General features: G+C 45.7%; 2 protein-coding genes and 1 long non-coding RNA gene across 3 annotated transcripts; all 3 read right to left on the bottom strand.

The window, feature by feature from the left end:
- Window positions 1-4,954: 4,954 nt before the first annotated feature.
- On the bottom strand, window positions 4,955-6,822 carry LOC120391439. The gene is made up of 3 exons (XR_005591313.1): window positions 6,412-6,822; window positions 6,109-6,211; window positions 4,955-5,014 (listed from the first exon to the last, which is right to left on the bottom strand). It is a non-coding gene; the product is annotated as an uncharacterized LOC120391439 (long non-coding RNA).
- A 209-nt stretch (window positions 6,823-7,031) lies between these two features.
- LOC120391225 (protein maestro-like) lies at window positions 7,032-11,502 on the bottom strand. Its single transcript, XM_039514697.1, has 5 exons — window positions 11,476-11,502; window positions 9,624-9,770; window positions 8,269-8,451; window positions 7,075-7,201; window positions 7,032-7,042 (listed from the first exon to the last, which is right to left on the bottom strand). The coding sequence occupies exons 2-5, from the start codon at window positions 9,765-9,767 to the stop codon at window positions 7,032-7,034; spliced, it is 465 nt and encodes a 154-aa protein (XP_039370631.1). The 5' UTR covers window positions 9,768-9,770; window positions 11,476-11,502.
- Window positions 11,503-16,743: 5,241 nt separating this feature from the next.
- On the bottom strand, window positions 16,744-22,053 carry LOC120391224 (maestro heat-like repeat-containing protein family member 2B). Its single transcript, XM_039514696.1, has 5 exons — window positions 21,999-22,053; window positions 20,163-20,275; window positions 19,198-19,350; window positions 17,237-17,291; window positions 16,744-16,748 (listed from the first exon to the last, which is right to left on the bottom strand). Exons 2-5 carry the CDS (start codon window positions 20,265-20,267, stop codon window positions 16,744-16,746), a joined length of 318 nt encoding a protein of 105 aa, XP_039370630.1. The 5' UTR covers window positions 20,268-20,275; window positions 21,999-22,053.
- Window positions 22,054-26,231: the final 4,178 nt, after the last annotated feature.

The raw sequence follows: 26,231 nt of genomic DNA, 5'->3' as shown, positions 1-26,231 counted from the left end.
GTCCTAGGAGAAGGGTTTAAAACCCTGCCCTATGGCTTTAAAAATGGATCTGAGGTGGAAACACCCCTTTTCTGCAATTCTTGCGGGGCCTAGCAACTATGGGAAAATGTGTTGGATAATGCCAAACAAACATTGTCTGTTATGCCTGAGAGTATTGGATAACATAGCTATAAAAATCATTGCAAGATACACATGTCTGGGCTTGCCGAAACATGTTTTAAGCAAGGCTAGATATGCCCAAGAATTTAAATTTAGTTTTTACAAAATTCATCACCATCCGGTCGTTTAGCACTAAGTCGTTAGAATACAATTTAAGATAAACCCTTGCTACGATGATGTAAGAAAAACATGCAGTGATAGCTGCAGGCGACAGAGTGGGGGTCTTATAATTGTCTATTGTGAAACACATTATCTGTGGCATTTTTGTTTAAAAATTTCATAATGCTTTTAGGAAACAACACGCTATTCAGGGTGGGGGGTGCCCGTATGAGTCAAAAAACTCTCCACGGTTACACTTCACCAGATACAAGGTGAGCCAATGTTCACCGGGTTGGTTATGTGGATGCGTGTTGACCACCAAACCTAAGGGTTTCTGAGACAACTTGCTGCCAGGGAGCCAATCATAAGGGAATTCTTTTTTGTGTAAGGGGTCATTGATGAGACACGTGAGAGCTGCACGGTGTCCATGTTCACATATAGTCAAGCAGAACATTTCTCCTCTGATTTATCACTATGATGTTGTCAAAAACCCCATACACGATCATATTGACGGTGATGGTTAGAGCCATCCCAAAATGTATTTCTGCTCTCAGGTTCCCGGTTTTAAACAGGGAACAGTGATTGGTGCATTCCTGGTTGGGAGACAGGTCAAAGGCAACAAGGTGTAACCTCACGGTTGATTAACAGAGAACGATCTTTCACGTGTTTACCAGCTGTCTGTACCAGATTCATGTATCCTCTCACGCAGTGTTCTGCCTCAAGTCTGGTTGCAGAGGCTTGGTTATGGAATATTCCACCTACGCCAGCCTCGTACATCCAGGAAGGGCATATCCCACCTGGGCTTTGTAATAGTTCCTGTAGATGGTGGGGTCGCTGTAATTTTTTAGGATCGCCAAATGTTTTGCTTTTTAGAAACCTCGCTCTCTCCGGGGACACAGGTGCACCTTGATGATCACCTTGCCAAAGCAATACAAGACGTGTCTGTTCTGATCTGTCTTTATTTCAATGGTAATGGTATCGATGTGGTGTTTTCTGACAGGAACGTAATGAGGTTTATCATAGGTGATGGTGACAAACTCATTGTTCCTTCCTCGGACAGAGAGACAATGTAACAGGGGAACAGAAAAGTCCCCCACAAACTCATGTTCTACAATATCTGTGAACAGACGCAAGAAATTAAAAGCCGTGTGATGTCTGCTGAGAAGGGGAATTTTTGGACTCTATGCTTCGGGCCCAAACCTAGAATGTTAGCTAGCTCCCCGCTGATAGAAAACATACAAGTAAAATTGGCAGATTTAAGACTAACTTTTCTACCCCCAGGGTCGTAGTTCATGACCACCTCAGGCGGTGTGGGATGACGAACCACAGTACTGTTCATATGATCCAATAATTCAGGTATGGACGAGTAATAACCTCGTTGTAGGATAAACTCCATGCCACACCTGCAAAGGTGATTTCAAAAGGGGTGTCTTCATTGATAGTGTTCCGGCTGTGCGGGTATTGTATTTCCACTAACCCACCTCCCAGGCTCTCTGGATATCCCAGGGCTTAATTAGCCATATTGTAAAGTTCAAGCTGGTGTTCTGAGGAAAACTGCAGAGCTGGCATTGCTGGGCAACGTAATGTAGAACCCGCTGTCGCCATTTTTCTCTCTCTGTCTTTGCAGGAGGAATCTTTTGTTTGTTTGTTTTGTTCACGTCTAAATGTCACAGAGTTGAGAAGCTTCCACCCAGCTGTTAAACTTATCGCCTCCTCAAACCATTTCACCAGTAGCTGCTTTTTCTCCCTTTTCCTTTAACCGCTAGAACTTTTTAAATCCAGTAAATCCTGGCTTTTTTGGGGTTAACTTTATTTAATTCTTCAGGGCCAAAAGATCCAGTAACTGTCTCACCCTCGTAATCTTTTAATCAGTATACAGGTCTCTGGCTCCTGGTTAAGGCTTCATCCACTATAAATAGCTCATCAGTAAACGTCTGTTCATAACCTTTTTCAAAGGCTCCTTTGACTTTAGATAGTCTCACGTGGTCGCCTTTTCTAAAAGGGGCAACAACTGGTTTTATTTTAAAACCATCTCTATAAACTGTTTTCCATATCTTCAGAGAATGTGAAGGATTAACATCAGCAGGACTGGTACGTATAGTTCTGTGAAAGCTCCGGTTGTCACTCTTTATAAAGTCAGATAATACGTCTTAAAGCCTCTGTTGTGTTTGGAGAACCGGTGCACATCTACCAGATCTTCCTGCCATTGCGCGTCCACATCTGAAACAATGGTCTTGTTTCTTTTAAAATGTATTTGAGCCAGTTTGTGTAAAGTGTAAGCATCTGATCTGAAAGCTAAGCTGTTACCTGTCTTCTATTTAAAAAGTTTTACTGTGCTTTTTGGCCACTCAAAAAGAGGATTCCCCCACCAAAGCTCCCAGCATCCCTGGGGATGTAATCTATTTTCATTAACAGAGCTGTCTGTGGAGACAGGACTGTTCCTGGTACCGTCTTTTACTAACGCAAGTATGGAGGGGATACAGTCATAGGGACACATTTAAATAAGTTTAATTAATTGCCTGGTTTAACACAACCTTTGACAGCCACCTGTAAAAATGGACGCCATGACCCTTACAACGAAAGACTCTGAGCTGGTTCATTCTTCTATTTTGTCCTTTTCCGGATTTTCCTCTTGAGATCCGCATCTCAGACAGGAGCAAAAACAGCTGATGCACAACAGGGCTACCGATGTGTAAGTTCTCAAAGGCCTCTTGAAAGGCATCGTCGAGCTGTTGAGAGATTTTCAGACAAAAAACAGTGTAAGCAACCCTCTGCTTGTTCTTAGATTTATGCAATGCCAAGTTGATTCCTAACCCCATTATACCCCCATGATCGACCATCGCTTCTTAATCATTCATTTACCTGAGCAACGTCTTTCCCGTTCACCTTGTCCACCAGTGACTCCCCCAAGCCATGATCATCTTCCCACTTTTGGGGGGGGTCGTCACACTCATCGGGGTTCTTCACGAGGGTTCGGGGTCGGGTCCTGAGGTATCTATCAATGGTCGAGTCAAAGGGCCCTCCTCGGAACTGTAACTGCTATAGCGCTTTATCCATACAAGCCCAAAGGTCCTCGGGGCTAAAACAAAGTCTGAAGTTCTCAGAGGAGTGGTAAAGGAGTCCATGTCTCCTCTCAGCCTTTCCACAATTCATAAAACACGTCTTCTTGGTAAGAGATGGCCTCCTCTGCCCAGCGCTGGGACTTATGAGGTGATGTGCTGCACTCTGATTGGCAGAGGGCATTGGAAGGAGTTCTTAGAGGGGTCACACAACCCTCTTCTGGGAGGTTCACCCCTTCCGAGAACCTACCTTGTTTTGGTCAACTCTCCTCTTGGGGCAGTCCTCTGCAGCTGAAACCCATCGCAACTGGTAAAGGGTGGTGAGAGGAGTTCCTAGAAGGGTCACATGAAGCACTTCCGGATGGGTCACCCCACCCCAGAATTCCCCCCAGTTGGTCAAATCTCCTCTTGGAGTGATCCCCAGTGGCTGAAACCCACCCTGATCGGTAGATGGCAGTGGGAGGAGTTCTTAGAGGGGTCACACAAAGGACAGGTCACCTGCCCCGGAACTCCCCTTGATTGGTCAAGTCTTCCCTCGGGGCATTCCTATTGGGGCGAAACCCACCCTGATCGGTAGATGGCAGTGGGAGGAGTCCTTAGAGGGGTCACATGACACATCTTGCTGCCGGGGTCAAGGGGTGGGATTAACATTTGATTGATGGTAGGGCCCTTATACCACTGGAGTGCCTTGTTCTGTTTGTCTCCGTTCTGCTTCATTCGCCAAGCGCCGGCCAGGACAGATGTCACTTATGAGCTCAGTTGCCACCAGCTGGACAGTGGGACTTGGGTCTTTCTCTAGGACCCGGAGAGCTGAAATTACAGAGGACATCACGTTAGTGAACAGACTGTCAAATCACAGCTAAGCGTGATCACAGAACCTTGAAGTACCTGAGCAGAATGATCACATGGAAAAATGTGAAACTGGGCTCAGTCCTTCTATTGGGGTGGAAAATACATGAGAGATGAATAGGCCTCACTTTTCATATAGTCACCTGTGCCTGAAATAGCTGGAGACTTATTACTTCTGAATACCACACGACAGCAGCTCTCCAATACAAACAAAGCTTTAGGGTCCCTCATTGGGTCCCTTCCATGCTCCCAACTGTGGGGAGACCCTGACTCTACCAGAAAGTCATCCACTCCGCTGCAAATGGAAGAAGGTCCATTGTTTCAATAGCTTCCACTTTTCAGTTATTTTCCAGCTCTATTCAGGAGCCACTGCCTGAGCTCAACTCAACCTGGAATTTAACACAGGCCAGGTCCAAGCTGGTTTGCGCATGATACAGGGCACCTACTGGAAGCAAAATTGCTGGTGGGAAATTTGGGGTAGCAGAAAGTGGCTACTTCTCACTTGGGGAGTCCACAGAAAGCCAATAAAGCCCAAAGTGTGGAGAGCACTGGCTGGGGAGGGGCATTGCCAGGACAACCAGGAGATGCACTGACTCATATCACACCTTCTGCAGCTTCCTCCTTCAGGGAAATTAAGGCTGACTTTCTACTGGGCAAGAGTGAATTTGTCCTTTGATGTGGCTGATGCACTTTGCACCAGTGGTATCGGTTACTGCTGCTTGTCAGCTAAATTCCTTTATAACTCATTAATGAGCAGGACTTCAGCTGTATTTATCACTTACACATCAGCAGATGTTCCAGGTCCAGCCATTTCATACGCTGAGTGTCTGTGTGTTCCAGGATGATGCCTAAATACACAATGTCAAATAAATAACAACAATAACAATAAAACCTTCCCTTGTTGAGTGCAAAGTGATATTAGCAGCCCCTAGACAGGTCTTTGGGGTCTCCTACTGTGGGCCTAAGGGTGAGCTGTGGGCAAGAGGATGCTAGAGCAGTTTAGAGTCCACACTGAAGAGAATGAGAGAGACATTTTTTAAAAAGAATGTTTACATAAAACCCATTTGCTTGATGAAACAGTCTGTGCTCCTCTTGCCACTGCAGTCAGTTATTGGAGACATACTAAGATAGTGTTTGGTCTAGTGGTCTGAGCAAAGGACTGGGGCCAGGAATAAGCGAGTTCTAAGAAGGATCTCACAAGGTGACTGATAGGTGAGCCCCAATGCCTGCCTGTCTCACATGGGTGTGCTAGGGAGAAGAGGCCACAGGGCCAAACAGGAGGAACCTAATGCTTCCTTGACAAGGTGCTGTGGCCAGGAAGGTGAAACAGCAGGCGCTATGGGGAGGTGGGCTGCTTGCCTCCCAGTGATGAAGTCACAGTGAGGAGCACTGAACAGCACTGGGTAGGTCTGCACTTTGAGCTAGAGGTATCACACCCAGTTCAATGGGACAGGCCCACACTAGCTCTGACAGCGCTAGCATTAGAATGTAGCTAAGGCAGCACAAGCCGTGGGAGGAGCAGCCACTGTGAGAATAGACTTTGGGGTTTGGATGGGATCATACTTGGGGTGGTTAAACCTCCTGCTGCTCCTGCCGCCGCAGCTACTCTCTATTTTTAGCACAAAGGGCTAGTGCGGGTGTGTCTCATCAAGATGGGAATTATACCCCCAGCTCAAAGTGTAACCATGCCCTACGTGACAGTGTCCCAGGCACTACTACGAAATGACTGCACCGTGCTTCCCTGCAACAATCCCAAGCACTTTATAGCAACTAATGAATTCCTCCGACCACCATCCTGGAGAGGTAGGGACATTAACATCTCCATCTATGGGTGGGAAGCTGAGGCACAGAGAGATTAATGGCAGCTCAGTGCTGCACAGTGGGATTTTTTCTGTCTCCCTCAATGGGAATATCAAAAGGGACACTGGGCATCATCTCTCACCAGCTAAGTTGGCGGCACCTGCCCGGATCCCTTCCCAGCTGCTACTGAAGGACGCGATGGTTGTGCTATACAAGTTCTCCAGCAGTTCTGCATTTTCTTTGGCCTAGAGGAAATCAGGGACACATGAGCTCTCTCTGGCTAGAAGTGCCCTTTGACTGCCAGCACATGCTTTTATGAACCACAGGTAAATAAGAGCAAGAACAGGTGGCTGGGTAGAAGTGGAAAAAATGGGAATCTGGGGCAGATTTACATTTCCCATCACCCTCCAGTCAATAATCTCCTACAGTTCAACAGCTCACTCACAAGGTGTCTGCAAATGTCCACCTGGAGCTCTTCAGGCTTCAGCTCGGCTCTGCCACCAAGGTGCTTATTGATCGCATGTTGGAGTCTCTTCAGTCCCAAAAACGGGAAACAGAGGTGAAATGTAGCTCTGCATTCCTGAAAAAGAGCGTCACACCATTGACTTGTTCCCTACCGAGTGCTGTGTTCAATCAAAGGGAACTCATCTGCGTGACTGCTCATCTATTCCAGGACAAAAAAGGATTCATCTGGATGTGACTGGCAGAAACATGCAGGAATGACTAATAGAGGGGAGAGCTTCCACTGAAACCTGGAGGTAGCATCAATGTCTTTTGGGAACAGATATACCGATGAAAGCTGCTTCACCAGGCACAGCTGTGGTCTCTCCTCTGTTCTGGGGAGGCAGGGGCCTGGGGTGAAGAGTCAGACAGGAACAGAGACCTGTAGGGGTCAGACCCATGACCTATCCTGGATTCTGGTGAGGCAGCCATGGACCAACCTGGCTGGAAGTGACTCAGCAGGAGGGCAATGAACTGAGGGGAGAATTTGGGCCTCCACAACAAGCAGGAATAGCAGTGCTCCCCTGGCACTGGGAGGAAGATTCCTTTGGCTTAGTAAATAAGTCACTGTTGGTCTTACCATTGAAACCTCGGGCTTGGGTCTTGCAGGTGCAGCAGAAGTATGACCCAGCTCTTTCAACCTGCTCAGCGAAATAGGCCTTCCATTTTTTCTTTGTCAACTGAGCCAGGATGCCAAATAGGACAAAGGCCACTGAGCGAAGACCATCATTCTCCTACAGCCAAGAAAGCCCCACAACTTGGTAAGTAAGGGACAATCCCATCACGCACCTCACACAGCCGTCTCTTCTACGCTAAAGTAAAGTGATTGCAACTACAGCTAGTCAGATAAACTTTAATTAACCAATTTTTTATTCGAATTTTCTGATTCATGAAAATATTTTAGAGACAGTTCAATTTTGATGAAATTCCTCCAGAAGCCAGGCAGGGTCCTTAGAAACCTGCCTGGTGTCTTGCCAGTACACCCATCCAGCTCCTTGGCAGCCAATCTAGCAGGCTGACTGGGATCATAGGCTTCCAGGCTCCCAGCTTTGGGGGGAAGGATAGCTCAGTGGTTTGAGCATTGGCCTGCTAAACCCAGGGTTGTGAGTTCAGTCCCTGGGGGGCCATTTTGGGAACTGGGAAAAAAGCTGAGGATTGGTCCTGCTTTGAGCAGAGGGTTGGACTAGATGACCTCCTGAGGTCCCTTCCATTCTATGACCCTGGGGGTCCTAGCTCTCAAATTTGCAACTCCCTGGCACCTCTAGCTCCCAGAGTTTCCTGGGTTCCCAGCACCAGGATAGTCTGAGAGCAGACTGCCCCGGGCCAAGGCTTCCAACAGAGCTAGGTTGAGAATAGTAATTCTGTTTCACAAGGAGTTCTGAAGTTTGGGGGAGGGGTTCCCACAAATAGGAACAAAACCAAAATTTGAAATCTCAAAAATTCTCTGCAAAACAGAATTATCATTCCAACCCTCTCACATAAAAACGGTATAGAGCAGGCCCAACACTTTCTATTGCACTCTGTAACCCCCTTTTCATGGTTATCTAGCTACCTAATCTAGTATTCAGACTTTCTTTGAGGTTCTCAGTGGCAATCAAGAACAGAAGGGTGAGACTGTGGGAGCAGGGATGTCATCCCCATCCTCCTAATGTTCTCCTCCTCCGTAAAATACTTCCCTTCCCTGGGGCCTAAAATCTCTGCACTCTGACATGAGCAATGCCCAGGGAGTCCACATCACACATCGTAAATCGAGTCTAATCAAGATCGGTTGAACTGGGGTTGGAGAGTTCTGTTCACATACATCGTCAAAGTAGGCCCGGATCTGTTCGGTGAGGTCTTTGAAGGAAGAACCGATGTCCTTCTCTTTCAGCTCCTTCAGGACTTTGGCCAGTGCTTTCATGCTCTCACCAATCACTTCAGAACTGAAAACGTCATGTAAGGCCCCGATCAGTATGTCCAGAAGAAACTTCTTGTATTTTTTCACCTGTACAAACATACGACATTAAAGAAAACTTATCACTGATCACACTTCTAAGAACTTTTCTTTAGCAGTTATGAAGCTGTGGGAATTTCATCAACCCTCTCTCCTCCTGAGATCTATAGCTATATTTCAGACCAGGTGCTAGCTACAATGAGCCAAACTCGGTAACATAATACACGTGCATAATCCTATTATTAGATTTCTAGTTACTTAGATTCCAAGGCCAAAAGGGTTCATTGTGATTATCCGGTCTGACCTCCTGCATAACATAGAACTTCTCCGAAATAGTCTCTGAACTAGAGTACATCTTTTAGAAAAACATCCAATCTTGATTTTAAAATTGCTAGTGACCGAAAATCCACCACAACAACTTTTGGTAAATTGTTCCAATGATTAATTAAAATTACTATTAAAAATGTACGCCTTATTACCAGTCTGAATTAATCTAGCTTCCTTTTTCTCCATTGAATCTTGTTATACCATTGTTTGCTAATGTGAAGAACCCATTATCAAAATTTGTTCCCCATGTGAGTAGTTATAGACTGTCCTCAAGTCACTCCTTAACCTTCTCTTTGTAAAGCTAAATAGATTGAGCTCCTTGAGTCTATCACTAAAGGTATATTTTCCAATCCTTTGATAGTTCTTGTGACTCTTCTCTGAATCCTCTAATTTATCAGCATCCTTCTTGAATTGTGGACATCTGATCTGGACACAGCATTCCAGCAGCACTCACATGAGTGCCATATTCAGAGGGAAAATAACTTCTTTACTCTTCTTCAAGATTCCTCTATTTATGCCTCCAAGGATCATTTCAATCCTTTTGGCCACAACTTCGCATTGGGAGCTTATGTTCAACTGATTATCTGCCATGGCTCAAGTTTTTTCTCAGCATCATTGTTCCCTGGGATAGAGTCTCCTGTCCTGTAAGTATGGCCTGCATTTTTGTTCCTAGATGTATACATTTACATATGGTTACATTAAAGTGCACATTGTTTGCTTATGCCCAGTTTACCAAAGGATCCAGCTTGCTCTGTATTGACTGCAAAAAGGTGACTAGGGTATGGGAGAGAGCAGAATTTGGCCTAGTGCATTGTGTGCAGCCTCTGTAAACTCTGAGCAATTATTTCCCTTGGATTCTCTACTTATGTTGCATCCTATTCAGTATTCTCTCATACCTTCACAGGCGCCCCATTGACTATATTTCCCAGGCCTCTTACAGCCATCTGACGGACAATGCTGTTCCTATCCTGTGACCTTTCTTCCAAGATGCGCAAGACACTCTTAAGCAACTTCTTCTCCCTGAGCATGGGATCAGTCATTAGCTGAAATAAAATCAACATGTCCATTAGCACCAATATGATCCTTAAGATTGGGAATAGAATTTGAGCCGGCATAGAATACACTAAAAACAACAAGGAGTCCTCCTATAGCCACAGTCTTGTGGATACAGACTAATATGGCTACCCTCTGATACGTGGCACATAACACACTAACTTTATCATTCCACACAAATGAGAAATGTCTTAAAAACATGCAGCTTTCCTTTTGGGCACTATAATAGGGATCCACTCACCTCTTGAGAGCCCCTTAGTGGCCAGGTCTGGTACCACAGTCCTTTCTCACCCCTGGTGCACCCTGCCAGCTGACCTCAGTGAGTCTTCTGTGGCTCAGGCCTCTGGCTAAGTCCCAAAGTCCAAATGAACCCCTTCTGGGCTAGTCAAGAACAGTCCCATTGCCCTCACTAGGGTCTCCAGCCCCAACTCTGGGTCCTTGAAATTCTGCTCTTTGTTCAAGCTCTCCGTAAGCATTGTCCCCTTCCTGGGGCTTATGCCACTGTAAGTGGTAGGGGATCCAAGGCCTGCCCATAACTCTGGGTTCCAAACCATGGACCCTGTAAACAGTAGTTAGGCACCGCTTGATTTCAGTTCATTGTTGCTTTTTCCTACCAGCCACTTTTAGCTTCACCTCACCTCAAGGTTCAAGTTCTTAAGGACTCTCTTCCTGCAAACCCAACTTAAGCAAATGCTGCCAGAATCAAACTCTGGCAATCCCTGGAATTTCTGTGGCCAGAGAGCAGCATCGTTTCTTGCCCTCCAGTTCCTGGCAGGAACTGACCTGCTAAGGCCCTGCAGCTCCTTTTAGCTGAGCCTGATGGGCTCCGATTGGCTGCTCTCATGAGGCCTCTCTAGACAGACCGAGATTTGAGGCTCTTTCCTGGGGCAGGGTGCAGTAGGACCATGGGGCCTCTTGTAAGGAGCCTCAAAGCCCAGGAACAGCCCATCCCAGGCACAGATCGATTGTTTTCCTTAGAACCAGATGAGCCCCTAAGATAGTTACTTAGCATAAGTGGAAATATGATGCAGATGTTAGAGGAGGGCTGTAGAAAGGAGGATGGTCCAGCAGTTAACACACTTGTCTAGGACTTAGGAGACCCAGGTTCAAATTCCTGCTCCTCAAAGACTTCCTGGGTGACCTTGGCAAATCACTTAGCCCTTCTGTGCATCAGCTCCTGCCTGTAAAATAGGAATAATAGTGCTTCCCTACCTCCCAGGAGTGTTGTGGGGACACATACATACATTACAGAGTTTTGAGGTACTCAGATACAATCGTCATGAGAACCTAAGACAGATGTGAATGTATTTGTATGTTGCTTGTTTTATAGTATTAGGACACTAGGTTCATTCCCAAGATCTGCTGAGTGAAACCAAAACCAGGAGCTGTTGGTTAGTATCAGCACTGGGACTTGGCAGAAGAGGTCCAGTACTTCAAACTCTGTCTGTATCTCTCTCAGCCAGCACCTGTGGTTGTGTAGCTAGTATAGGCAATGACAGCAATACAAATATCAGCGAGAGAATGACTCCGAAAGGTAGAATGAAGTTCCTTGTCAGGTTTCCATATAAAGGGGGACCCAGTCTACTATCTAAAATGACAGTTACTCCTATGAACTGAACTGTACAACTCCTTAAAAGAAAGGCAAACAGACAATGGTCTAATGGTGAAACTGCTCTTCGGAGCCCTGTGTCTTACCTGGGCAAGGAAAGCTGTGCCGGTGACTCGAAGTTTTCCATTGGGGAATTCACCCAGGGAGGAGGTTCTGGATGATCTCAAGTGTTATTAGTCCAAATCTTAGCAGACCACTGGAAGGCAAAAAACCGCTTATGGGGTCGATTGCACACTTCAAAAACTCAGCTGCTCTGAGCAGACAGCTCTGATATCTATGGGTGGGAGCTGTGTGTTTCCACCCAGGGCACCCCCCACAAAGCTATAAACTGGAGGTTCCTCTCAGCCACTCTATTTGCTACTGATTCCCAAGGATAAAATCATGCCTCTTAGATCTCTTACCTCACCAGCAGACACACTCCTCATGGTGAGTCTGGGGGTTTTCAAGCAGAATCCATGTTTTCTGCGTCCTGAGCACTCTCACCAGTCTCTCATTCCCAGCTTTAGAAAGCACAGATTCTAACGCTTGGACAGAAAACCTGGGGAAAGAGAGGCACAGAACTGCAGCAATCAGTAGGAAGGTGCAGCCTGAACAGAGTCAGGAAGCCCAGGTTACTTGTCAGGTCTGCTGTTCATCGACAGTTCATCCACTGGCAATATCCTGTACACCAGTGTCCCTGGAAGGACTTGATGCCAGGAGGTATGTTTCTGTCTCATACATCTCATATAACTAGTTTTGCTAGGGACAAAATTTTGCAGTCATTTTTCACTTTCTGCAAGGAGTATGGATACTAGCAGAGTACAAGGATATAAAAAAGATACACGATCAGGACCCAAAAACTGGGGGGCATAGAATGTGGTGATCACTAGTGGATATTTTGGGGTTGTATCTCCAGATATGATGTGACAGAGTGCTGAGGGTATGCACTTGAGTCAGCACTCTGGTCACTATTAGTACTAATTCAGTTCCTTACAGAAAGCCTGATTGGACAGAGGTGTAGCTGATTACGAGGTCAGATTGGGGCTAGTGAGTCATGGAACCAATCATTCCATTAACAGGGAAACTGTATAAAAGGACATGGGCAGGAGCCCTTTGAGGGGAACAGACAGAGAAAGAAACTTGGGTGACCAGATATCCCGATATTTGGGGCTTTTTCTTATACAGGTGCCTATTACCACCCACCCCCTGTCCTGATTTTTCACACTTGCTGTCTGGTCACCCAAAGAGAAACAGAAAGACAAAAAGCTGGGAGAGCCTGACAAAGTGAGCTCTCTGAGTGGAAACACCTTCCCCCCATTTTGGAGAAGAGTTTAGAAAGTTGAGATACAAGATAAAGGTGCTATGTATTGGTAGGGGGATTAAATAGACTTCACGTTGGTGTTTACAAGCAAGAAAGTCTCAACGTGGTCTGTGTTTGTAGAAGATGTGGGGGTGCAACACCCCTCTCTGTCACAGCTGGGGGCTCATCAGGGATTTCCCTGTTATCTATACAAATGGAGAGCCTGCTGGAGAAGCCAGGGTAGAGGTCTGGCAGTCCGGGTGATGGAGGGAACACACTGAAATGGGTGGTGAAGCATCAAGGAGAAGTCTAGAACAGGGGTTCTCAAACTTTCTGTTTCTGAGCCTCCTCTCAACTCAACAAGCTATAAATACTCCATGGCCCACTCCCAGGCCTCTGCCCTGCCAGGCATCAGAGTTTGGGGCTCCTGGCTCTAGATTTTAACTCCACAGGGTGCAGGGGCTGGGGCTTTAGTGCAGGTGCTGGGCCTCAGGGCTCCAGCCTGGCTGGGCTCAGAGATTCAGCTTTCTGCCCTAAGCCCCAGCTAGTCTACTGCCAGCCCTGCTTGGCGGACCCCCTAAAACCGGCCCAGTTGAGAACTGCTGGTGTAGAAGACCCCACAGACCTTCTAACAATCCCACCAGGCAGAAAAACAGCCTTTGCTTGCCTGGTAGGTTTAACAGCAAAAGAGCCTTCAGGAATTTATACAGGAACAAGCCCAGGTCTGGCAACAACTCCTCCAAAGTCTGGCAAGTCCCGTGACAGGAAATGGAAACCAGGCACAGGAGATCAGACTCTGTAAAATGGGACCTGCGAACAACCCTGATCTGGTTTTGGTTACTCTTAAAGGAGCAGCGGTGAGACCTCACAAGGACAGAACAATGTGGGCCTTTCGACTGACACCCCATTTAACCGGGGAAGCACATATATGGCTCTTAGTGATTAGCGGGCAAGAGATTAGGACGTGATTAAGGCAGCCATGCTGGACGAGGTGGGGCCTGTCCACAGAAAAGTACTGCCAGAAATGGAGAGTTGAAAGATGGATTGAGGGATTAGGCCTCTGTGCATTTGCATAGAAATTGAAAGATTGGACCACTCACTGGTAAGGCCACATACTCAAACTGTGGGGGAGATCATGGACTGCATGATTCTGGAAGTTTCTTCAGAGTCACCCTGAGCATATCTGAGTATAGGTTACGTGGCACCAGCCAGTTAATCTGGACCCCGCAGTTAAAATTACAGAGGAATTTGCAGAGGCGGACATTCCCAGAGTGAGTCAGTGGTTTAAGGGGCTAAAAGATCACTAAAAGATTGCCATATGAGTCTCAAATAAAAGCTCATGTCACCAATATCATTGTGAAACACATCTACAGATGCTGTGTAAAGAGCCATGTCTATGCATTGAAAATTACATTCTTATGATCTGTGTCTAGGGACTAGTCACCAGGAAAGGTTTTCTTTAAGGCAAGAAATGTTTCTCCATCTGTTTGTTTACATGTAAATTAAGCATGTAGGGTTCACATTCAGTTCAGGACTGTGAGAACTTCAAAGAAAGAAAAGTAACAGGAAGGAGACAGGGAGTGGGGACCCAATTTTGGGGTACACCTCAAAGGTTTGCTCTAGTATATTTGGGGGACAAAGAAGACACCCTGGCATCTTTCACTTAGGAAGTAGATGGACAGCGAGACGGACAGCGGGGTCACTATCAGGCTTGGTTGAGAACGTTGGGCGAGAAACATCTTTAGACAGGAGGTTAACCTGTTGGGTAAGTTTAGTCTCTAGGACCATGTTATGATTTCATTTGACATGTAACCATTTTTTGCTTGCATTCTTTCTCACTGTCACTGGAAATTCTGTTCTTTGACCATCTCTGTTCTTGTTTGCCCTATAAATATATCTAAGTGCTGTGTGTTTTGCACTATAGAGTATAAGTAATAAAGTATAAAGTATAGAGTCTAAAGTATAAGAAGTAAACTGGTGTGTACTGTTCCATAGGAACAGCACGACCGGTAATTCTGTGGGTGTTCAGTGGATAAAGGTCTGGACACTATACGGAACGGTCAGAAGACTCGGGGGTTGGTGTGTGCCTATCACTAACCTGTACAAAGAGACTGGGGTCTGAGGAGGCCTGGATGGCAGTGCTTGTTTTGCCAGAGCCTGGTCATTTTAGGAACTGACCCACAGCAGACACAGACAAGACTTCCTCACTCTAAGGGCAGGCAATGGTAAGGTGCCTCATAACCCTGGAAATTCCTGGGGAGTGTCACACAACTCTATTGGAATTCTTTGTTTCTCTCCCTTCCTTCTAATTACCGGCAAGGGTTGCCCTCAGTATGTTGTTGGTCTTTTGGAATAGGCTCCAGCTGCTTATCCTTGGCAAAGGCATCTTTGTCCTGAGGTTCGGCTGACCTGCTGCAGGAGAACAGGAAACAACTCTGGGAGCAGCTCCTGCACAGCTTTGCTCGACTGCTGTGCTGACACCACCTCAAAGATGGCACATGTTGCCTGAAAGGAGAGCATGGTAAAAAATGAGATCTCCTCCCAACACCATCACATCCTCTTCTCCCCTTCTCATATCAGCTGTACTGAATTTTCACTTCTGCCGGTAACTTGAATGACTGCAAGCAACTCCCTTAACTCGTGGCTCAGTTTCCCACATCTGTAAAAATGTGTATGACCTACCAAGGCATGTTGTGAGTCCTAAGGAATATTTGCAAAGCACTGTGAGCAACCTGGTTCAAAGACTCTCTAATTGCCAGATGTTATTAAGTAAATCAGCCACATACTCTAAAACTGCGTATTTGTTCCACAGACAGCAGAGCTGGACTCAGGGAAACAGTACATCAGAGGAGAAGTGCCCACACAGCAATATTCTACCACACTTCTAGCTTTCCAGCAGCAGGATTGTCACAGGGCAGAGGAAAGCCTGAAAGGCGTGTCTGTCATCTAACTTACTGAGAGAGGTTCAGCAGCTGCCAAATGCCTGTCAGTTTCAGTCTCTGAGGTGATGCTTTCTTCTTGGCTTGTTGACGTCTTTATTTTTTCTATTAGGACCTGTAGGACCTGAGTGGCAAGCAAGGGGTCTCCCCCCAGAGATCTCCACAGCTCACTGGTGTAACTGCAATTTAACAGAAGTTACATGTGACCCCTGGACACTTTTGTGGCTCAGACTGAATGTGTCCTATTTAAGTAAAGACCAACTTTTCTCCTTGCCTATGAGGAGAAAGTTAGGAGCACTGTCCTCCTTTAACGCTCCTCCTGTTTAAATATTGAGTTTCCAGTTACAGAACTAGGTTAAGTGACCTAGTCTTACTGCAGCCTAACCATTAATACTAGACTTCCAAAGGACAGGACACAGAGCGCCAATCTCAGTTCCTGTTTTACCACTTCCCAGTAAATATGGAATCCTGAGCATGTGGCTCCCAAAGATCCAGGGTTTGGAAGGCAAGTGGATGAAAGAAAAGCCACATTTCTACTAACTGGACATACAATTATGAGAACGAATATTCATGGCCATCCTAGTTCCCCTTCACAAAGGGTGTCCCTACCCTCTGTTTGCCAGAAGCTGGGACTGGGCAACAGGGGATGGATCATTTGACAGTTACCTGTTCTGTTCATTCCTCTAGGACATGTGGCACTGGCCACTGTCGGAAGACAGGACACTGGGCTAGATGGACCTTTGGTCTGACCCAGTATGGCCGTTCTTATGGTCTTAGATTCCAGCACTGATAACTGATAACCCAGTTGGGGACCTTTAAATGAAATGATGGATCTGCTTCCAGTCCAGTTTTAAATCCCAAGGACAGCAACTCTATTCTAGCAGCCACACCCTGACCGATACCAAGCGGCGGTCTGATGACAATATTGGCCCTATTCTTTATCATCAGCCAGGGATTGACTTGAAGCTGTCATGCTACCAGGAAATCAACAGCAATTGCTAATTTCCAAAGTGAGGTCAATTCAGGTGTCTAGAGAGCCAGGCCGGTTCCAGGCACCAGCCCAGCAAGCAGCTGCTTGGGGCAGGCAATGGTGAGGGGCAGCACATCTGGGTCTTCGTGGCACTGGCGGTTGGTCCTCACCCTTCTCAGAGCAAAGGAGTAGAGCTGCACATCGCGATCGCAGGGTTTTTTTATTCCCCGCCCTTTTTTTGCTGCTTGGGGCAGCAAAAGCCCTGGAGCCAGCCCTGCTAGAGAAGTAGATGTTTCTAACAATACACTCCAGTTATACCAGTAAAGTTAGGTCTTTAGGATGTCAAAGCAGTTATGAATTAATGGAAACAGAATGACACTTAATTTCTCTCCACACCCCACCTTACCATGCTCTTGGACCTTCCTGGAGAAAGACCCAGGCTATTAACCATCAGGAATTATCCCAAAATGTCTGCTGCTTAAATAAAGCCCTACATCTCCCAGCAAAGCTGTGGGATCCATGTTTTACCAAGATGAATGCAATAGGTAGCGGTATATACCTGTCCATTGGCAGATGGTTGCTGAGTAGGCTGGAGATCACTGCCTCTAGGTGATGGTGAGCTAAAATAGACACTGCCTCCAGCAGGAATTGCCTCAAGCTGCCCTCCTGGATAGTAGCCATGTGGCTATATATTATATCCACAATAGCTGGCACCTGGAAGGAACAAAACCAGAAAGAAATGTCCCTTTTTCTTTCTCTCCATTCATTCTACAGAATCAAAACCTTTATTTAGACATTTGCTGATTTTTTAGAAATTCCTCAAGAAACAAACGTTCAAATATGTCTGTGTAACTTTAACCCACAACAATTGCCCACACTTGGCTGTAAAAATTAACACTGACACACACACATACAGCGAAACCCCGCTATAACACGATGATCAGGGTCCAAAAAATTGGATCGCGCTAAATGTGGGGTCGCGGTATAGCAGGGGTTACCATTTCAAGCTGGTCAGTTTCAAGCCGGTCGATTTCTCTTGGGCAGAAAACTACTTGCATTTGCGAACTGCCCACCGCAGTAACTGAAAGGGTGGAGCTCCAGCAGCGGGAGCTCTCAGCCATGCGGTGAGAGAGGGAAACACTTGGGGAGAGCAGGGGAGATGTGCAACGGGCAGAGGAAGAGAGAGGAGCAGCTGGGGAGAGAGTGGCTCTTCTCACCAAAAGGGTAAGCGGGGGCAGGTGGGAAGAGGCAGTGGGGAAGGCACATTCCATTTTTTGCTTTTTTTTCCCCTTTGGGGGCACTCCAGCCCCTCTCCCTTCACAAAGCCTCTCTCTCTCTCTCTCTCTCTTTTTTCTCTCTCTCTTTTGCGCTTCCGCAGCGCTCCAGCTGCTTTTTTTTTTTGGCCTGGGGCGGCCGGAGCCACTTTACAATCGTGTTATAGCCGAATTCGCATTATTACGGGGCGCATTATAGCAGGGTCAGGGGCGGCTCTAGCCATTTCGCCATCCCAAGCACGGTGGCACCCGTGGCTCTGGTGGACCTCCCGCAGGCGACCGGCAGAGCACCCCCGCGGCGTGCCGCCCCAAGCACGCGCTTTGCGTGCTGGGGCCTGGAGCCGCCCCTGAGCGGGGTTTCCCTGTACATACCAGGTAATTTAATGTGGTGGTGCCCAGCTATGCATTAAATAAACCAGCTGGCATGCACAAAAGAAGGCTTTGCTTGCCCAGATTTTGCAGGTGTGATTTAAGCAGCCAAATGCAACCATTTGCCTCGAAGGATGCACAGTTCATAAACAACCACAAGCACAAAATATGCAAGTGCTTTAAACACAGTGTGCAAATGCCTGGGACTATGAACAGGTGACGACCTCTCATTCATTCCTAGCCCTTCACATCTTCAAACACTGTGCAAACGTGGCAGTTCTGCTGCGAGGGTTCCCTGTCCTGAGGCCTTTCACCAGCCTTGATAGAAGATTTGTGGAGTGCTCCTTTCATCTAGCCCTAACGCACTGGGCTCCAGAATAAGGCATATAAATAGTGGATCCCAAAGACACTATAGTTTTCTCCTCCCTCCTTCTATTCTTAAAGGGTACGTCTACACACTAAAAAAATCCCACAGCAGTGAGTTTCAGAGCTCAGGTCAACCTGGGCCTGAGGGGCTTGCACTATGTGGCTAAAAGTGTAGCTGTTCCTGCTCGGGCTGCAGCCCAGGCTCTGAAACCTGGCAAGAGCTCAGGCTCCAGACTCACTGGGAATGACTACAGGACTATTTTTATCCAGGTAGCCCTTAGCCATAGGCCTCCTAAGAACTGGATGCCTCCAAGTGCCAGTCATTCTGTCTTCTTGTCTTTTCCCCAGAGTCTGTTTTTTCAAGCCTTTCTTGGCTGAATACTGTGGCAACAAGCCAGACAAATAAATAACCAACCATCTTCCTTTTCCCTTGGATTCTCTCTGTCTATTGCTATTGATTCTGCCGTTGCCTAGTTTAGGGTGAGAACAGAGATGGAATCGACTCTACGTCCGAGGGGGAGAAACAGCAAGATTTTTGTTCATTACACATGAGGGCAAAGATCTAAAAGCCTCGAGTTTAGGCAGAAAACCTCTCCAGTTTCCCGTTTTACCTTATCGAGCATGGCATCTCCACACTCCTTCAGTATAACCTTCATCCACAGTCCAGCTGCCGTGGCACAGGTGGGGCTGGCAGACAGCATACTTTCCACTGTGGCCTCAATAAAGGCTGTGGCCTGTTCTGGGGGAAAGTACTCACTAACAACCTGGGAATAAATCAAAAACAGGAGAGACTGCAATGATGTTTGGCTCCAGCACTTGTAAAAATGGAGGCCTAATTTCTCTATGGAAAAAGATCTATGCATCAGCAAATTGCATCTGACGAAGTGGGTATTCACCCACGAAAGCTCATGCTCCAATACGACTGTTAGTCTATAAGGTGCCATAGGACTCTTTGCTGCTTTTACAGATCCAGACTAACACAGCTACCCCTCTGATTAATTAACAATTTGTTAATTAGCCTCATGTCCAGCTAGCCATTTGGGATTAAAATTCTCTCCATAGTCTATATACTACATTTTTGTATTCTACACTAATGAGATCAGGTTCGAGGCAAAGCTTCTGTTGCACAGTTAGCACAACATTGTACCGGCTATGCAGGAGGTAAGTTTCCAGTTTGTATTCTCTTAGATACACTGCATCTTTTTACAACATATACAATGAAGTCAAGAGAGGCATGCTCACAAATATAGGCAAACCCACAAGGTGACAGAATGAAGACTGGATGGGTTCTCAGCTTGATGTTCCACTAATACAGTTTTTTCTCATGGATAGCTGGATAGGTACATGTGTGTGCATCTGCGTGTGCATTTTCATGGGCGTGCAACATTCTGTGGAATCTGGATTTTACATGGCATTCATGGCACACATCTATGAAAAGCATCTTGCTGGTTACTAGCAACGAATGCCCCGCACCCACAGCTCGCTCCAAGTACAGAAAGGCATCATGAAAGTGTAAATGTAAAATGAAGGGTGCCTGGTCACTAGAACATCCGCACAAGTTTTTTGAGTCAGTTACCCTGGCCATTTTGGAAGATGCCTGAAACAGAGCCTCGGGGTCCGGAGCTGCTGTTAGTTCGTCACGGAGACATCTCAGCTCCTCCTCCGCTGACCCCAGGTTCATGGGCTGGCCTGGAGTGGAGAAAAGGAAAAAAAGTACTGTAACGACTAATGAAACTGAACCTCTACTGCATGGATATTCATACAGGAGGATCCATGTGCTAGGCTGTTATCAGCATAGTGTAAAATCTTGGCCCCATCAAAGTCAATGGCAAAACTCCTGTTGACTATAATGGAGTCGGGATTACACCCTAAATGTCTGAAAGTTAACAGTAGTGGTATGTTATTGTGACTGATACAGGATTGAACAAGCATCGTATTCAGCTTGGAGCAGCTTTCTGGGGGTGTCTGGTTTCAGTAGTGTCTCTGCTCTCACTATTTACATCTAATCTCACATTCAAGTACAACTCATGCAGGTAGATGTGAGGTTCCAATGTAGAGGTGAATCCTCCACCAAACTCTCAAGATGGGGCTGACAAAACCTTCGGCAGGAAACCCATGCTCATCCGTCACTTCTAAACAATGCTGGGATTTCTATGTTGTACACTCAAAGACTGGAATCCCTTATTCTGTTTGTGAATCACCAACACTGTTTTTAGGACTGATTAATAATAATTAGAAATAGGGTCACCAGATGTCCCAATTTTATAGGGACAGTCCCAATTTTGGGGTCTTTTCTTATATAGACTCATATTATCCCCCACCCCCGTCCTGCATGAGTTTCACATTTGCTGTCTGGTCACCCTAATTGGAAATGGCCTTAAATAATAACCAAGATCTATCCCATTAGGTGAAAAGAACATCCTACTCCAGGGGTCGGCAACCTTTCAGAAGTGCTGTGCCGAGTCTTCATTTATTCACTCAAATTTAAGGTTTCGCGTGCCAGTAAGACATTTTAACGTTTTGAGAAGGTCTCTTTCTATAAGTCTATAATATATAACTAAATTGTGGTTGTATGTAAAGTAAATAAGGCTTTTAAAATGTTTCAGAAGCTTCATTTAAAATTAAATTAAAATGCGGAGCCCCCCGGACTGGTGGCCAGAACCTGGGCAGTGTGAGTGCCACTGAAAATCAGCTTGAGTGCCGCCTTCGGCACCCGTGCCATAGATTGCCTACCCCGTCCCACTCTTTCACAAAGGGGAAAATGGCCTACACTTACTCCAATAGCTTTGAATGCTCATGACAGAGGGCTGCTGCAAGAACTTTTTGTTTAAAGAATTATTCCAGGAAACCCCTCCAATACAGCCAGTGGCAGGGTAAAGAGAATGAAAATGTTTAGTACCAAGGGCTTGTTTACATGGAGAAGTCAAGAAAGCTAATCAAATTCATTTTCAAACTGCATTAGTTAAACTTCATTAAACACCTCTGGGGACACACTTATTTAGAATTAAGGGGCCTTTTTTCAGGTTAGTTTAATTCATGTAATTCACTTAAATTAAGAAGGGCCATTTTCATTCAGAATCAGAGCATCCACACGTGTTTAATGACACTTTAAAATTTACACCTTTAGTTCATTTGGATTAACTCTCCTTAGTGTCCCTGTGTAGAGAAGCCCTAAGGAACTGAGCAGTTATCTACCTGGTGCAGACCATTTATTATTTGTACAGTTCCCAGAAGTGTGCCACACTCTTTACACATCATAATCGTCTCTTCTAATGAGCTATTTACAAGATGCCCACCACTCTGTTATCTAAGTGCCAACAGACAGGACAGAAAGAACTAGACAGGCAGAAAATGGACATTACAACAGTGAAAGAAGCTGAAGAATTACTTATACCTGCTAATGGTCTCTCACCTTGTATACAGAGAAGGCAGCTGATACAGTCAACCACCCACTGACGAGATGTGGCCAGTGAATCACAGCTGTATGGTGCTATTGCTCCAATCAGAGATCCAAACTGATGAAAAGTTTCCTGAGTCTAATTAAAAAAGAATGAAGAATGAACGTTCTCCAGCTGTACTAGACTTCACTTGCCATCTTTATTGTTGATACCAGTCAGCTCTGTGTTTTTGGGGAACCAGGGCACAGTATCTAGCTTGTGTGACTCCTGAAGGACACCCCAATTCCCATCTCTGTTTGAACCAAAACCGATCAGAGAAAAGGCTTGCAGAGAACAATGAAGGATTTGGGGAGACACACCTAGATGCCTCCTGACAAGGGTGACAAGATTAAGACATCTCCATTTGCATACAGAATGAAGAACAGAGACAACTCTCTAGCCTCAACTGCATGAAAGATGGAATAGGGATTAGCATAAAGAATGAAGAACAGAGAACCGCACTGAACTCTGGGACCAGAAAAGCAGGGACGCATTGAATCATGGGAATCCCTGCTCCAGATGCTAATGAACCTACGCCTGCACACACTCAGCTCAGCAATTATCAGACCAATTCTAGTAATAAATCTTTGACTCATATCCCAAAATACTGAAGCAGCCTAGTTGCCTTGTGAGCTCCCCGGAAGAAAACAACACCCATAGCCAAGAATGATCAGCTCCTATTGACTAGCCTAAAGAAAACCCTTGAGCCATCAGTTTACCCATAAACAAATCTAGTGTTCTCCCTTGAACCATTGTATTTTCTCAACAAAACCCCTACCTATGCCCAGGTAAGGGTTCTGATGTATAGGCCCAAACTCTGCATCAGTTCCACTGGGATTCCATCTCCTGACTGATCGTGATGGGGGCTCTGCCTGTCTCCAGCACTCAGGACCCTGAGCGACCACCATCACCTGGGAACCCCGACCAGTTCAAGCCTCATGGAGTGGGTGGGATCCATCTCTCTCTCTCTCTGTTTTCTTTCCTACCTCAGGTATTAACCTTTAAAATGTAGCTGTTATGTTTGTTTAGCCCTCCTGGTGTGGTTATCACTATGATTCAATCAATAACTGTTATGGGTCAGCTGGTTGCTTCTCTCTCTCTGAATTTTACTCTTTTGTGTTTTTAGCTTCCCCCATTTACTCTGCAGCGACGCTTCTTGTACCTAAGCTAAAGATCCCTGTAGTGCCCCAAAATACAGTGGGGTTTGTTCATCAAGTGGGTTACTACCAGTACAATTGTAATGTGAAAGTGTGATAGGAATGTGTTAAACTTGGGGCACATAAGTGGGTGGGGGGAGCAGTGGAAAGTGCTGCTGAACCCAGCCTGTTGAGACCAGGGACACATGAGGGTACCAGCTTGAAAGTGCTGCTCAGCCCAGCCCACTGAATGCAGGGACATATGAGGGGATCAGCTGGGGAGTGCTGATTGACTTGCTCTGCTAGTGTGTGTACGCATGTTCGTCTAGTTCTACTTATTAGCCCTGGGGAACCTAGTCCTGCAGGAGAGCTCCATTGGGAGGGGACTTGTAGAAGGAAGGAGTAGAACACACAAGTGACATAAGCAACACAGTAATAGAATTACAGAACCGCCCCACCCTCCCTTCCCCACAGAAGAGTAACCCTAATTAATGAGCCTCCCAAAGTAATGGGCACATCTGGTAACATTGTGCCTCTGATTCCTGTACTGAACTGGGTAACGACATTGGAAAATATAATCCCAATTGTACATACAAACGGATGGGGTCTAAATTAGCTGTTATCACTCAAAGAAGAGACCTCAGAGTCATTGTGTACAGTTCTCTGAAAGCATCTGCTCCACATGCAGTCAAAAACGCTAACAACATGTTAGGAACCATTAGGAAGCGGATTGATAATAAGGCAGTAAATATCATTATGCCGCTTATAGAAATCTACAGTACCCCCACACCTTGAATACTGCGTGCAGTTTTGCTCATCTCACCTCAAAAAAGATATGTTAGAACTGGAAGAAATACAGAGAAGAGTAACAAAAATTATTGGGCGTATGGGACAACTTCTCATATAAGGAGAGATTAAAAAGACAGGGACTTTTCAGCTAGGAAAAGAGACGACTAAGAGGGACTATGATAGAGATCTATAGACTCATGACTGGTGTAGAGAAAGTCAATAAGGAAGTGTTATTTAGCCCTTCACATATCACAGGAACAAGGGGTCACCCAATGAAATTAATAGGCAGCAGGTTTAAAACAAAAAAAGGAAGCATTTCTTCACACAATGCAGTCAACCTGTGGAACTCATCGCCAGGGAGATGTTGTGAAGGCCAAAAGTATAACTGGGTTCAAAAAAGAATGAGATGAGTTCATGGAGGATAGGTCCATCTCTGGCTATTAGCTAACACGGTCAGGGATGCAACCCTATGATCTGGATGTATCTAAACCTCTGACTGCCAGACGCTGGGGCTGGGACTGTCCAACAGGGGATGGTTCACTTGACAATTGCCTTGTTCTGTTCATTCCCTCTGATGCATCTGGCACCCACCACTGTCAGAAGACAGGATACTGGGTAGATGAACCATTCTTCTGGGGGATCCAGGATAGCCACTCTTATGTTTTATGTTCTTAGCGGATTACATAGAAATTCAGCTTTAGCATCCTGGGAGCATAAGAACCAAGAATGCATTTGTGACACTGGCAGACCAGTCAACCTGTGTATGACCCATAATAACTTAACAAGAGACACTTCTACTGTATCAAGACAGTTCACGTGCATGTGAATTTCAAAGAGACGCATTAGACTAGCAATCATCAACTCATTCAAAAATGAACAATAGATGCTAAGTGTATTTGTCTGTGGTTATCTATACCGGGTTAGAAGTTTCACAATGTAAATAAATTAGCTTGTAGATGCTAATTCCTTTCATGGCTTAATTGCCTTAATTATGTGTGCAAGGTGTTCAGTTAGCCTTAAAATCAAAGATGTAAGACACTTCAGGAAACCAATCATTTCTACATTATCTTCAGCTTAACTATCTGTGTTATAATGGAAGAACGGCTAATTACCTTATGTGAATGAATGTAACTAGTTTACTGTGTATGCACAGGAAATAGAAGATTATCTTCAAAGCAAAGTACAACAGGCCATCTGCATTGGGGGAAGGTCCTTCTGTGACAATTTCTGTGAGGTAGGCTTGTCAGCCTGGTAGAATAGCTATAAAAGAGAAGGCTTGGGCCTGATCCTATCATCTCTAGACCGTTTAAATGTTGAACAGGGACAGTGTAAGCCATAGGACAGAGATCTTCCAAATAATCATTTGGAAGAACCTGGAAAATGCCTGGAAAACTAACAGACATTACATCTAAGCTGCCTTTGGATTCTGATCTGTTGGGATGATTCCAGAGAGACTTTTACAAACCAGCAGTTTATTCCATCACTGTTGTGATCCTGAACTATGAACATGGAAAGTCACTTGTCTGGATATTGATCTTTTAACCATTTGTAACTCTTCTTTCTTTTAACAATAAATCTTAGATTTAGTTAAGGATTGGCTGACAGTGTGATATTTGGGGAAGCCCTGAGATTCACATTGACCTGGGGATAAGCATCTGGGACTTTATGATCAGTGAACCCCACATATGGTGAATCAGGTTTCCAGTAACCCCTCACTATATTAGACATAGAATATCAGGGTTGGAAAGGACCTCAGGAGGTCATCTAGTCCAACCCCTGGCTCAAAGCAGGACCAATCCCCAGACAGATTTTTACCCCAGTTCCCTAAATGGTACCCTCAAGTATTGAACTCACAACCTGGGGTTTAGCAGACCAGTGCTCAAACCACTGAGCTATCCCTCCCCTCTCTTCCAAGACAGGGATGTTTAGATGGGAGCCAAAGTCTGGAATGCCAAAAGGGGACCGCGTTTGGCATCTTGTTAACTAGGGTGGAAGCTCTTTTGTTGTTGACTTGGTGAATCTAATGATAGAATAAGCCATCAGTTTGGCGGTTGTCTCCCTCTACTTCTTGCAGTCTGCCTGCAGTGTGGTCACTGCATTGTTGTGTAAACCTCTCTCTCACGGAAGCAGAGGGATGTTAGTCACCTTGAGATCCCAACTGCTGTCCTGGAAGAGTTTTTCATGCATTTGCGTTGAGTGTCAGATCTGATGTAAGCAGGGAAGTCAGCTCAAGGAAGAGTAAGGCTATACTCACTGTGCTATGAACTGTCTCTCGATAGGCAG

Source organism: Mauremys reevesii, linkage group 25 (genome assembly GCF_016161935.1).
Source record: "Mauremys reevesii isolate NIE-2019 linkage group 25, ASM1616193v1, whole genome shotgun sequence".
NCBI classification, from domain to species: Eukaryota; Metazoa; Chordata; order Testudines; family Geoemydidae; genus Mauremys; species Mauremys reevesii.
Note: the sequence above shows the minus strand (reverse complement) of the source record. Positions and strands in the feature narration are given on the sequence as shown.

Bases quoted from the DNA above. Each gene is read 5' to 3' on its own strand.
- LOC120391225 (XM_039514697.1), bottom strand. From the start codon at position 9,767: ATGACTGATCCCATGCTCAGGGAGAAGAAGTTGCTTAAGAGTGTCTTG. The intron at 8,452-9,623 runs GTATGAGAGAAT...ATGTTTGTACAG, and splicing joins TCAATGGGGCGCCTGTGAAG to GTGAAAAAATACAAGAAGTT. The intron at 7,202-8,268 runs GTATGTGAACAG...TCTTGGCTGTAG, and splicing joins TCCGGGCCTACTTTGACGAT to GAGAATGATGGTCTTCGCTC.
- LOC120391224 (XM_039514696.1), bottom strand. From the start codon at position 20,267: ATGAACCTGGGGTCAGCGGAGGAGGAGCTGAGATGTCTCCGTGACGAA. The intron at 19,351-20,162 runs GTAACTGACTCA...ATTTATTCCCAG, and splicing joins CATCTTCCAAAATGGCCAGG to GTTGTTAGTGAGTACTTTCC. The intron at 17,292-19,197 runs GTAAAACGGGAA...TGTTCCTTCCAG, and splicing joins GAGATGCCATGCTCGATAAG to GTGCCAGCTATTGTGGATAT.